The 13,056-nt window shown below is 41.0% G+C and overlaps 1 protein-coding gene across 1 annotated transcript in view; it reads right to left on the reverse strand.

The window, feature by feature from the left end:
* The window catches only part of LOC139377432 (excitatory amino acid transporter 5-like), an 84,104-nt gene extending 72,009 nt beyond the window's left edge, over positions 1–12,095 (reverse strand). Inside the window, exons 1-2 of the mRNA XM_071120461.1 lie at positions 11,634–12,095; positions 3,555–3,634 (exon numbers count right to left, since the gene is read on the reverse strand). Coding sequence (XP_070976562.1) covers positions 3,555–3,634; positions 11,634–11,774 — 221 coding nt within the window. The 5' untranslated portion in view covers positions 11,775–12,095. The remainder of the gene's footprint in view (positions 1–3,554; positions 3,635–11,633) is intronic.
* Between the last annotated feature and the right edge of the window lie 961 nt (positions 12,096–13,056).

A 13,056-nucleotide genomic window follows, 5' to 3' on the forward strand; every position in this document is an offset into this window, starting at 1 on the left:
CTTTACACCACTGACTTCCTTAATATTAGATTTTTCGCACCAACTGTTATTGTCAAATAGACACAGACCACCAACCCTTGTCTTACTCCAGCTGTTCTGTCTTGCTGATGCACGGAAAAAACAGCCAACTGTATATTAAACCATGAAGCTGATTAATAAAAAAAAAAGAATTTGAATATAAGAATATAGAAGCAGTAGGCCTATATTTCATTCAAACGTTTCACCTTATCTATCGGGTTCTACTAAGATTGCATATGGAATTGTTATACTATGGATCATTTAGCTATTTGATTTTGAATTTTAGGTCACCTTTATGTATACATTTTTTTTATACAAAATCATTTGATAAAATATTGAATTTGGCCTTTAGTGGTAAAGGCCAAATTCAATATTTTATCAAATTATTTTGTATAAAAAAAATGTATACATATAGCCCATAAAAATTAATGGCAAAAAAAGACAGTCAAAAATAAATCATAAGGAACAAGGTTTTGAATTGTCTGTCTTATATCTAGGAGATAAAAGAAAGCTCCGGAAATATATACAGTGTATTCGGAAAGTATTCATACCTCTTGACTTTTTCCACATTTTGTTATGTTACAGCCTTATGCAAAAATTGATTGAGCTTTTGCCCTCATCAATCTACACACATTACCCCATAATGACGAAGCAAAATCATTTTTTAAAAACATTCTTTGACATTTAAAATAAAATGGAATTGTGACATTTACATAAGTATTCACACCCTTTACAACTACTTTGTTGAAGCACCTTTGGCAGCGATTACAGCCTTGAATCTTCTTGGGTATGACGCTACAAGCTTGGCACACCTGTATTTGGGGAGTTTCTCCCATTCTTCTATGCAGATCCTTTCAAGCTCTGTCAGGTTGGATGGGGAGCGTCACTGTACAGCTATTTTCAGGTCTCTCCAGAGATGTTCGGTTCATAACCTTTTAGAAGGTTCTCCCATCTCCACAGAGGAACTCTGGAGCTCTGTCAGTGTGACCATCGGGTTCTTGGTCACCTCCCTGACCAAGGCCCTTCTCCCCGATTGCTCAATTTGGCCGGGCGGCCAGCTCTAGGAAGAGTCTTGGTGGTTCCAAACTTCTTCCATGTAAGAACGATGGAGGCCACTGTGTTCTTGGGGACCTTTAATGCTGCAGAAATGTTTTGCAACGCTTCTCCAGATCTGTGCCTTGACACAATCCTGTCTCGGAGCGATACGGACAATTCCTTCGACCTCATGGCTTGCTTTTTGCTCTGACATGCACTGTCAACTGTGGGACCTTATATATACAGGTGTGTGCCTTTCCAAATCATGTCCAATCAATTGAATTTGCTACAGGATGATCAACGGAAACAGGATGCACCGGAGTTCAATTTCAAGTCTCAGAGCAAAGGGTCTGAATACTTCTGTAAATAAGATATTTTTTTCATGAGGATTTTTTTTATTTAATCCATTTTCGAAGAAGGCTGTAAACATAACCAAATGTAGAGGGGTCTGAATTCTTTCCAAATTCACTGTGTGTTTTTTTACACATATTTAACCCCTTATTTTCATTGAGGTAAAACTGCCTCTTTACTTTTGTGTGGGTTACCTTGAGACGAGTCCCGTGACACTATCGTATTCATGAGTCTCCCCTTTCCACAGTGGGGTCATATTAGTTTGTATGCTAAACCGGTTGGACGGTTGGACGGTGAAGATCGATTTTCGGGATGTCTCATGGTCTGATAAAGACCACTGTAACTCGGCCCCCTTCCACCACGGATGCGGAAGACTTAGGCGGATGTGGGATGTAGCCCATGCAAAAAAACTAATATCTCTAGCATAAGCTGAATCATTTTTATGGGAATGTTTTTTTATGTTACGAGTGCATTACCAGAATCTTAATTAACCTCTCTAGGGGGTGTGGGACGGTAGCGTCCCACCTAGCCAACATCCAAAGCGCCAAATTCAAAAACAGAAATACTCATTATAAAAATTAATGAAGCATACAAGTGTTATACATCGGTTTAAAGATGAACTTCTTGTTAATCCAACCACGGTGTCAGATTTCAAAAAGGCTTTACGGCAAAAGCATACCATGCGGTTATCTGAGAACAGCGCCCAGCAGACAAATCATTACAAACAGTTACCAGCCAAGTAGAGGAGTAACACAAGTCAAAAATACGATAAAATGTATCACTTACCTTTGATGATCTTCATATGGTTGCACTCACAAGACTCCCATTTACTCAATAAATGTTTGTTTTGTTCGATAAAGTCCCTCTTTATGTCCAAAAACCTCAGTTTTGTTTACGCGTTTTGTTCAGTAATCCACAGGCTCCAAGGCAGTCAAAACAGGCAGACGAAAAATCCGAAAAGTATCAGTAAAGTTCGTAGAAACATGTCAAACTGTAATGGTTTTCCTCCTCTTCGTCTGAAGAGAAGGATCAGAAGGATCAGAGGACCAATATGCGGCGTGGTAAGTGTCCATGGTATTTATTTAAACACATAAACTGAACACTCCATACAAAAACAATAAACGTAACGTGAATAACCGAAACCGAAAACAGTACCGTGTGGTGTAAAACACAGACACGGAAACAATCACCCACAAAAACACAGTGAAACCCAGGCTACCTAAGTATGATTCTCAATCAGAGACAACTAACGACACCTGCCTCTGTTTGAGAACCATACTAGGCCGAACACAGAAAAACAACCTAGACACACAAAACATAGAATGCCACCCAGCTCACGTCCTGACCAACACTAAAACAAGGAAAACACAAAAGAACTATGGTCAGAACGTGACACAAACAATGTTTCTAATCAATCTTCAGGTTGTTTTTAGTCATAATAATCAATAATATTTCAACAGGACAAAAGCTTTGTCAATATAAAAGGAAAACAAGGAAGGCACACTCTCGGTCGTGCACATGAAAAACCTCTGGGACACTGCAGTGTCCACTCATTTAGAGTGGACTTATACAAGCCTGAAACAATTTCTAAAGACTGATGACATCTAGTGCAAGCCATAGGACTCAAATTGCACTTCCTAAGACAATGGAATCTGTAGTCAATGGAAAAGTAAATGGAAAACTTCAAACATTTAAAAAATCCCACTTCCTGGATGGATTTTTCTCAGGTTTTCGCCTGCCATATCAGTTCTGTTATACTCACAGACATTATTTTAACAGTTTTCTTCAGAGTGTTTTCTATCCAAATCTACCAATTATATGGATATCCTAGCTTCTGGGCCTGAGTAACAGGTAGTTTACTTTGGGCACACTTTTCATCCGGAGATGAAAATAACACTCACAGTTCTGCAAACAACAGCAGATCTGCATAACCTGAAAATGTAATCTTGTAAATAAACAACAGCAAATTGTAAGACATACTGCAGCTAGTTTCCAAGTCAGAAGGACAGGGCATGGAAGTAGATGTTGTTGTTTTTTGTCAGCGAATATCAATACAAGCACAAATATTTTCCAAGTACTGTGTATGTGTGTGTTGGGAGGAGGGTGGGGGTTGTGTGAACTACCCAGCATGCCCTCTGTTGTGTTCCTACCTGGAGACGACGAGGGGCAGAATGAGCATCTTCAACATCCTCATCAGGAGCTCTCCAGGAAACTGGAAGTACTTCACCTCCTACATAAACACAGAGAGGACAAACAGAGCAGAGCAGGTTGTTAGTTAGGGTCGATAGGTAGATAGACCTACTGTAAATATTGGGTAGGCTTACTGTAGATAGGCATTTTGAATTTACCACACTGTAAAAATCCAACTTAACCAATTCCTAATCAACGTTATAATTTGAAGTAATGTGTTCAAGTTTGTTTACTCAACAAACTCTTCTCGATGTAAGCTGAATTTAAAAAGGCTTGTTGAGTAAAATTTCAAATTCATGTTGCCTTTGGAAGGCAACACTGTCAAAAAGCCAACTCAACCAATCGTTTAATCAGCGTTATTACACGAGTTGAGCAGACTTCAAAAGGACAAGAATTTGAGCTAATGTGTTAGTGTGTTTACTCAACAAACTCTGCTCAAATTCAACTGAATTTGAACAAGCTTGTTTGATCAAAACAACTCAAAACCATGCTCATCATTATCATATTTCCCAGCATGCTCTCTTACAGTTAGATTTTTCTGAATTGTTTATTTCAATACCTGTGTTTTGCATGTACTTTGTTTGGTTGGTTAATATTATGCTACACAAACATAAATAATGCACGCTTTTTTAAACTAATCAAATCAGTTTGTAGTTGGACTTATTGCACCTGTTACTGAGATGGCTGTTCCAGTTTATATGATTTAGGTAGTCTCAATAATGCGTTTTCCCAACCCTGGCAGTCATTCTGAATGCAGGTATGGGGTAATTAAAAGCTTCAATTGTTGGATTCCATTATAAATTACACATCACTTTGCAAACCAGCATAACGTAACTTGCAGGCTTGATGTGGCCTGTAAACAAAGCGTTTCAGACCAACTTAAAAGCTTAATGCCAAGAATAAATGCAGTAATGTACACAAAAGGTAAAAACACACTTAATGGGACCACCATCAGACCAATTCCTTGAATGGCCTACTCCTTAAAGTTTGCATTTGTGTAAAAAAAAAAAAAAACACTACGCTGCTCAAAACATATGTTTTTACCCTTAAGTGTGTGTACATTACTGTATTTATATTTCAGATATTGTTTTTCAACAGGAAAAGTGTAGGGCTTATTGAAGCATTTTAGAGTGGTGTTTCAAATGAGCACATTGTGGTTCTAAATTTACTCACCAACATAAAATTATCCCCTTTAAACTTCAGTGGCAAGTTACAAACAGCATGTGATATGAATGGGAATATTCAATCCAGATAAATAATGAAATAGGCATCTGTTAGTAAATACCTGAGAGGTTGATGTTCTATCATCTGTTCTACTGTATTTACCAAGATGGGAGGTGTTTACACTTCCTTAGGATGTGGATGTGAGGAGGATAGAGAGAGGGATGGTTGGGGGGATGGAGAGTAGTGGGAGAAACAAAGATATTGGGAACAGAGAGGTGTGGAAAGATAGAGAGAAGGTTTTGAGAGAGAGAGAGAGAGAGAGAGAGAGAGAGAGAGAGGGAGAGAGAGAGATGAATTCAAACACAATACATCTGAGAGATGATAACAGCTAAAGAGCTTTAGCTGTTGTTTAATATTAGAAAGGAAGAGGGGGCGGAAAGACAGGAGGAGAGGGAGATTAGATCAGGATCACTGCAGTCAAATGGCGGGCTGGTTAGTAGTGAGTGTATGTGTGTCATGGGTGAGAGAGACACACACACAGCTGGTATCAGGCCCTGGCATCTGCCGAACACAAGGCTGACATGTGGCACATGCACACACTGCCCCAATTATAACCACCTAATCCCAATAAATGAAACACCCAGTGACATTTTGGGAGGTTGATCATATCATAACCAATAAAGTATCGATATACAACACCTGATGGTTCATCTTGTATTTAATATCATGCAATACATCTGTTGCATGATAGCAGGACAGCAAAATGGGAGGGAAAAGGGACCGGGGTTAGGGTTCAGAGGGTTTTAAAATAATTGTGTGGAGATCTAGATTTGGGAAGATTAGTTTGAGTCAGTTGCTCTGAAGCCTTGTTTACACTGCAGGCGTTAATGCTCAAATCAGTTTTGTTTTTCAAATGCCTTTTGGAAACTGACTGTCCAAACAACAAGTTACAAGTGACCAATCCAGATTTATGTGTGCTCAGACAGCAGTCATTTGCTGACACGGCTACGCTAGTTGTCATAGTAATGACGGGTGTGTTCAAAACAAGTCCTTTTTTGGCTGGCCACAGCAGTCAACTAGCTATCTGTTTAGCATTCAAGCACATTCACAAATTTGTTTGTAAACAATTAGCAAGCTAGTTAGCTACCACATGTTCTTGTCAAACTGTCAACAGAGTAGCTAGCAAGCAAGAAGATATGCCAAATAACAGTCTCCCATTTGAGGGCAAATAAATCAGATTTGACCATTCAGGCACGAGGGTGGCAGGTATCCTAGTCGTTAAGAGTGTAGGGCCTGTAACTGAAAGGTTGCTAGTTTGAATCCCCGAGCCGACTAAGTGAAAATCTGTCAATGTGCCCTTGAGAAAGTCACTTAAAACTCTTATGGGCCAGACGGTAGCGTCCCACCTGGCCAACATCCGGAGAAATTGCAGAGCGTGGAATTCAAACGACAGTATATAAATATTTCACTTTCATAAAATCACAAGTGTAATACATCAAAATAAAGCTTAACTTCTTGTTAATCCAGCCACCGTGTCAGATTTCAAAAAGGCTTTACGGCAGAAAGCAAACCATGCGATTATCTGCGGACAGCGCCCCGCATACAAACATATGAAAAACATATTTCAACCAGGCAGGTGCAACACGAAAGTCAGAAATAGCGATATAAAAAGTGCCTTACCTTTCATGATCTTCTTCTGTTGGCACTCCAAGGTCCCAGTTACATTACAACTGGTCCTTTTGTTCGATAATGTCCTTCTTTAGATCCATAAAAACTCAGTTTAGCTGGCGAGCTTCAGTCAATAATCCACCCAGTTTCCCTCCATCAAAATGCATACAAAATGAATCCCAAACGATACTAATAAACTTTTCCAAACAAGTCAAACAACATTTATAATCAAACCTTAGGTACCCTAATACGTAAATAAACGATACAATTTAAGACAGAGAATCGCTATTGTCTTTACCGGAGAAAAATACCAAAGAATGCGCTCTCTTCCACACGCTTGGAAACACTACAGCCAAAATGGGAGCCATCTAGAAAAACTATCATTTCTGGCAAATTTTTCCAAAAACCAGCCTGAAACTCTTTCTAAAGACTGTTGACATCTAGTGGAAGCCCTAGGAACTGCAATCTGGGAGAACTTGGCCTTATAATAAAAGTGATTGAAAATAGGGGTAGGCCGATTTTAATTTTGGGGGGGATGGTTTGTCCTCAGTGTTTCGCCTGCCATATCAGTTCTGTTATACTCACATACATAATTTTTACGGTTTTAGAAACTTCCATGTGTTTTCTATCCAAATATACTAATATATGCATATTCTATCTTCTGAGCCTGAGTAACAGGCAGTTTACTTTGGGCACGCTTTTCATCCGGACATCAAAATACTGCCCCCTACCCAAGAGAGGTTAATCCTAACTGCTCCTGTAAATCGCTCTGGATATGAGTGTCTGCTAAATGACATAAATGGGAAGTTGTATGGCCAGGAATCAGATTAGTATCTGCTTTCAAACAACATATGAAGATGGTTTGAAATATCAGATTCAATGTGATTTTGGGCTGTTCAGACTACAGGAAAAAGAACCGACTCAAATATGCATAAAAATGTGATTTTAGTGACTTCAAACTACCAGAGTGAACAAGGCTTAAAAGCTTAAAAGCAGTGACGTCACAGTCTCTCAAATGAAGCAAATTATTAATCTGGTTAATTATATTAGACAATCCTTTTTGCTTTAGGCTAGTTTTAGGTGGTGGGAAAAAAAGGTATATAAACCATTCCCATCTCTCAGTGTGAGAAGCAAACAGGAGAAATACAACGCAAACAAACATTAAATTGTTCCTCCCTCTACCTCAACTATGTGTATACTTTGTATGGTTTGTTTTTTTTGCGTTAGTGCAGAACAAACCATTGTCGGTTTGAGAAATAACCTTCAAGATAGTGGAGGGGGAGAGTAGGGTCCCATTCCCTATGACGACATGGATACACCCCCAGGACCTCCTCCACCTCCAGTACTCTATTTTCTCCTACCCACTCTACCTCACAGCAGAAAGAGGGGATAGGAACTAACTCATAACAAATAATAGTATAATTTTGTTTACCCCTCAAACATTTCCTTTGCTTCCCCTCCATAGTACAACATTAGTCTAATCCATGTAAAATAGCTACTGGATTCACTGTGACTCTATAGCTGTGTTTAGACAAGTAGCCCAATTCTAAAAATAAAAAAAACACAAATTGTTTTTTTCACCAATCAGATAAGCTCTGAAAAATATCTGATGTGATTAGTCAAAAGACCAATTGGTAAAAGAAAGATCAGAATTGGGCTGCCTGTCTAAACGCAGCCTTGTGTCTGTGTTTGAAGAGGCCTTGGAAGGGTTTTGGTTTTTCTGTTGAAGTTGTTCCTGAATAGCTACTCTTCTGTCTAAGAATTTTGGCCAAGACGTGCCTGTTCAAGGGTGCTGTATTTCTGCTCGACCTGGTGGAGCTCTATCTGCATTACTACAAGTGTCTTCAAAGTATCCAGCATTTATTTTGTTTATATGACTGACCAAGTGGGAAGTTGCTTCCCACTGTGTTCTCCTAGGCTGCGTTTATACGGGCAGCCTAATTCGGATCTTTGGCACTAAATTATCTTTTTGACCAATCAGATCAGATCTTTTACCAATCATTTGGCAAACGATCAGAATTTTGCTGCATGTGTAAACTCTGTGAGTAGCAATTGTGTTCAAGAGAACACAGTGAGTAGCAACTAGCCAGAAGGTAGGAAGGGAGCACAAAGCGCAGTAAAAACAACCAACAACATCCCACTTGGTCAGTCATGTAAATGAAGGAAGTGCTGGATATTTTGGAAGGCCATCTCGAGAAAACATGTGGTAATGCAGATAGAGCTCCAACACGAGTAGAAATACAGCACCTTTGAACAGGCACGTTTTTGGTAAATATTGAGACAGAAGAGTAGCTATTGAGGAACTACTTCAACAGAAAACCAAAACCCTCCCAAGGCACCATTAGATGCCTCTTGAATTCCCCTTTGTTGATTTTTCCATTATATTCTCCTACATTTCCTTTCCCACTTATATGACAGCACCAGAGATGACTTTTTCTTGGGGGGGGGGATCTTTTTGGGACTAATGTTTAGAACATATGGAATGTTCAAAGAAAACCAACTAGGATGTTTTATGTCAATAATGAGTAGCTCTTATCACCATCACCACTACTGTAAACCGAAGCCATTTCCTTCTCCTTGTTCTCTTATCCACCAGTCTAATGGACCTTTAAACGGTTGCAATTTTGTGGAATTATCAGAGCTTCAGACTCTTATCAAATATACTACTTTGACAAAATCCACTGGGTCTCGTGGGCTACCTACAGACGGTAACTGCTGGAAGAGATATCCATGTTTTGTAACTTCATGTTATTTTGTCCCCAGGAAACCCTTCTTTTCCAATTTGAGATATTATTTTCTGCAAAGTTTGTCATCTCCATAGATGTATACATTTGTTTTTTCTTCGTGAATTATACACTGAGTATATCAAACATTAGGAACACCTTCCTAATATTGAGTTGACCCCAACTTTTGCCCCCAGAACAGCCTCAATTCGCCGGTGCATGGAGTCTACAAGGTGTCGAAAGTGTTCCACAGGGATGCTGACCCATGCTGACTCCAATGCATCTCACAGTTGTGTCAAATTGGCTGGATGTCCTTTGGGTGGTGGAACATTCTTGATACACACAGGAAGCTGTTGACCATTAAAAACCCAGCAGCGTTGCAGTTCTTGAAACAAACCGGTGCACCTGGCTCCTGTTCAAAGGCACTTAAATCTTTTGTCACATACATCAATTGCCTCAAGGCTTAGAAATCCTTCTTAACCTGTCTCCTCTCCTTCATCTACACTGACTGAAGTATATTTAACAAGTGACATCAATAAGGGATCATAGCTTTCACCTGGATTCACCTTGTCAGTCTGTCATATTTTGTGCACTCGGTGTACATTCTAAATAATGTATAATGTCACATAACCAATTATTCATACAGTCCGGTTTTATTACGTCAATCATTGAAATTACATGATGCCAGTACACCGGTACACAATGTAATAAGACAGTAGCTAAGAACAAACAGTCAATGTTCATTTTCATAACCCACAGGGCTGGTGGATTGTCACTCCCCCCATGTGTAAAATTAGCACAGCCGATTGTGTACATTGTGTGGCGTAATTACCTTTGTATATTTAATTTGAACAGAATGCCCTGAAATGAACTGAGTCCAATTTCAATGTATTCTGTTATTTATCTAATAAACAGCGAATGCCATTCTTGAAGCTGGTCTAGCGGGTAACTCTGCATCTCCCCCCTCTCTGTATCCCCTGTCTTGTTCAAATACACTTCCATCCTGGATGAGCTGCACTACCTGAGCCACTTGGGTGGGTTGTAGACTCCGTCTCATGCTACCACTAGAGTGAAAGCACCGCCAGCATTCAAAAGTGACCAAAACATCAGCTAGGAAGCATAGGAACTGAGAAGTGGTCTGTGGTCACCACCTGCAGAACCACTCCTTTATTGGGGGTGTCTTGCTAATTGCCTATAATTTCCACCTGTTGTCTATTCCATTCGCACAACAGCAAGTGAAATGTATTGTCAATCAGTGTTGCTTCCTAAGTGGACAGTTTGATTTCACAGAAGTGTGATTGACTTGGAGTTACATTGTATTGTTTAAGTGTTCCCTTTATTTTTTTGAGCAGTGTATATCTCTGTCCAAATAAAGTGAATATACCTTTTCAACAAGTATTGAAAGAAAAACAAACAGGGAATGACAGCAGTGTGCTGCTCTATCGCGCATCGATGTGATTCACAGCTAAGCCTCCACAGCCACAGCAACAGCCACTAACAATCCTTCATCTCATGAATATGGAGCGCGACTGATGAGAAGATGTTTGTTTTGGAAACAAACACAGACAGGACAAATCAATAAGGACAGGATCGGATAGCATTACCCAACAGCATGAATCACTGGATGAGTTGTGTTTGGAAGTGTTTGAACTTCAAAATCATTTTTAAACTGAGTATACCAGCTATTTTGTAAACAGAAAATGTACCTCTTTCCATATGTCAGTCTGATCAGTGTCATCCTAGAGACAGAACAGTGATCTAGCCTCAGGTCTAGCCACTACGACATTAAAGAGCAGAGAGGCTTTGTTGGATCGTCTGTATTCAGCAACAGCTTATAGAGCGATCTCCCTCTTTCTCAATCCCATCAGCTCTCTGCACCCACACACCTACAACATAAGTGTGTGTGGTAATTCACAATTCAATCACAGTGTTATTAAGGTTGGTATTGTCACTTGGTAGGACAAGATGGGGTTTTTTTTTCACATGGTAGGACAACAGCTGTGTTTGACGAAAGGTTGGTGTTAAGAAAGAGGGGAATGTTTGGGAGGACACCGTTCTTATGTAAGGTGTTTTTCAAGGATAGGAGGACAGGGGGACCAGTGGACAGGGAGAACAGGGTGCAGCAGAGTAGTGGGTCAAGGACTTTAGAGGCACCACATTTGTAAGGAGCAGGGATTTTAATTGTTTTATTTAACTGGGCAAGTCAGTTAAGAACTCGTTCTTATTTACAACAACAGCCTAGGAACAGTGGGTTAACCGCCTTGTTCAGGAGGTGAACGACAGATTTCTACCTAGTCAGCTCGGGGAATTGATCTAGCAACCTTGCGGTTACTGTCCCAATGCTCTAACCACTAAGCTACCTGCCGTGGGTGGGGGGTTGGGGGCTAAGGGAACAGGAGACCCAGGGTGTTTCAGGTCAACAAGGGAGGGTGTTGGTTGGTTGAAGGAACAGGACACCCTGCAGGTGTTAGTTTTGACACTGACCTGGTCGGAGAGCTGCTTGCCCCGCAGGTGGAACCCCATCATACAGCCAATGACCACAGCCAACACAGACAGGATGAGGAGCCCGTTCTGCGCACACACATTCTTCACCCGACCCCGCACCTCCGCAAAGTTCACCGCCATCCTGACTCTCCCGGAAAGTCCTCCACAGTCCCGGACACGGACACTCACTCCACTGGTCCCTGAGTCCCTGGTCGGTCACTCAGTCAACCATATAGAGCCAGTAGAGAGGTAACAGACTGGACGGCAGGAGACAAAGAGACGGGGAGAGAAGGGAGGGACTGAAAAGTGATTCAAGAGAGAAAAATAACTAAGAAGAGGAAGATAGAGATAGAAAGAGGAGTGAGTGGAATAGATATAGGTTTGCAGAAAAAGTAGTAGGGAGAAAGGCAGTTGTCCTCTCTTTGGATAAAGCACTTTAGGGGGTTTTCTGCGACTCCATGAGCTGCTCTCTCTGTCATTCCACACAGGACTAAGAACATCACACTTTCCAGGCATACACACGTTCTCTCTGTCTCTCTCTCTCTCTCTCTCTCTCTCTCTCTCTCTCTCTCTCTCCACCCCCTCCCTTTCTCCCTCTTTACCTCCCTCTCTCTACGGCCAGTAGGGGGCTCTAGTCTGCGACAGCTGGCAATATTGTCCTGAGGGTTAATACACTAGATCCTATTAGGAGCGGGCCGGGCCACGCTACACTGCACTGTGCTGCATTACTGGGATCTGGCAGGATTAAAGACCTACCAACAATTAGACAGAGGATTGTTCCAGCCAGGCAACCGCAAAAAAGATGGAGGAGACAACAAGAGGAGGGAAAAACCACTGGCCTTGGAAGTGGGGAGGGAAAGGAGGGGGATGTGGAGACACATTAAGGGAGTCTATGGAGTTTTTCCTAGCCACCGTGCTTCTACATCTGCATTGCTTTCTGCTTGGGGTTTTAGGCTGTGTTTCTGTATAGCACTTTGTGACATCGGCTGATGTAAAAAGGGCTTTATGAATCAATTTGATTGATTAAGGATATTTTGGTTATTGATCTGTGGTGTTACACATACTTTACACAGACACACAGACACACAAGCAAACACATGCTTACGCACACAGGTATGTAAGCAATCACACACACATAAACCACACACACACACACACTGACACACACTCACAACAGGATGGCTGTAAGGGGACAGAAGGCAAATAATAAGGAAATAAACACCTGCGTGTGTGTGATGGAGAGGGTGAGACTTACTGCTTCACACCAGGGACAAGGGAACCAGACACACTCGTGTGCTGAGCTTCGTTACCATGACGATGTGTGTAATCAGGTAAAATGAGGCCTCCTAGATCCTCCCTACATTTGACCACAGAGCCACTCATAGCCATTCACCCAAACCCAACAGCCACCGAAAGCCATTAT

Source organism: Oncorhynchus clarkii, chromosome 20 (genome assembly GCF_045791955.1).
Source record: "Oncorhynchus clarkii lewisi isolate Uvic-CL-2024 chromosome 20, UVic_Ocla_1.0, whole genome shotgun sequence".
In the NCBI taxonomy this organism is placed as follows: domain Eukaryota; kingdom Metazoa; phylum Chordata; class Actinopteri; order Salmoniformes; family Salmonidae; genus Oncorhynchus; species Oncorhynchus clarkii.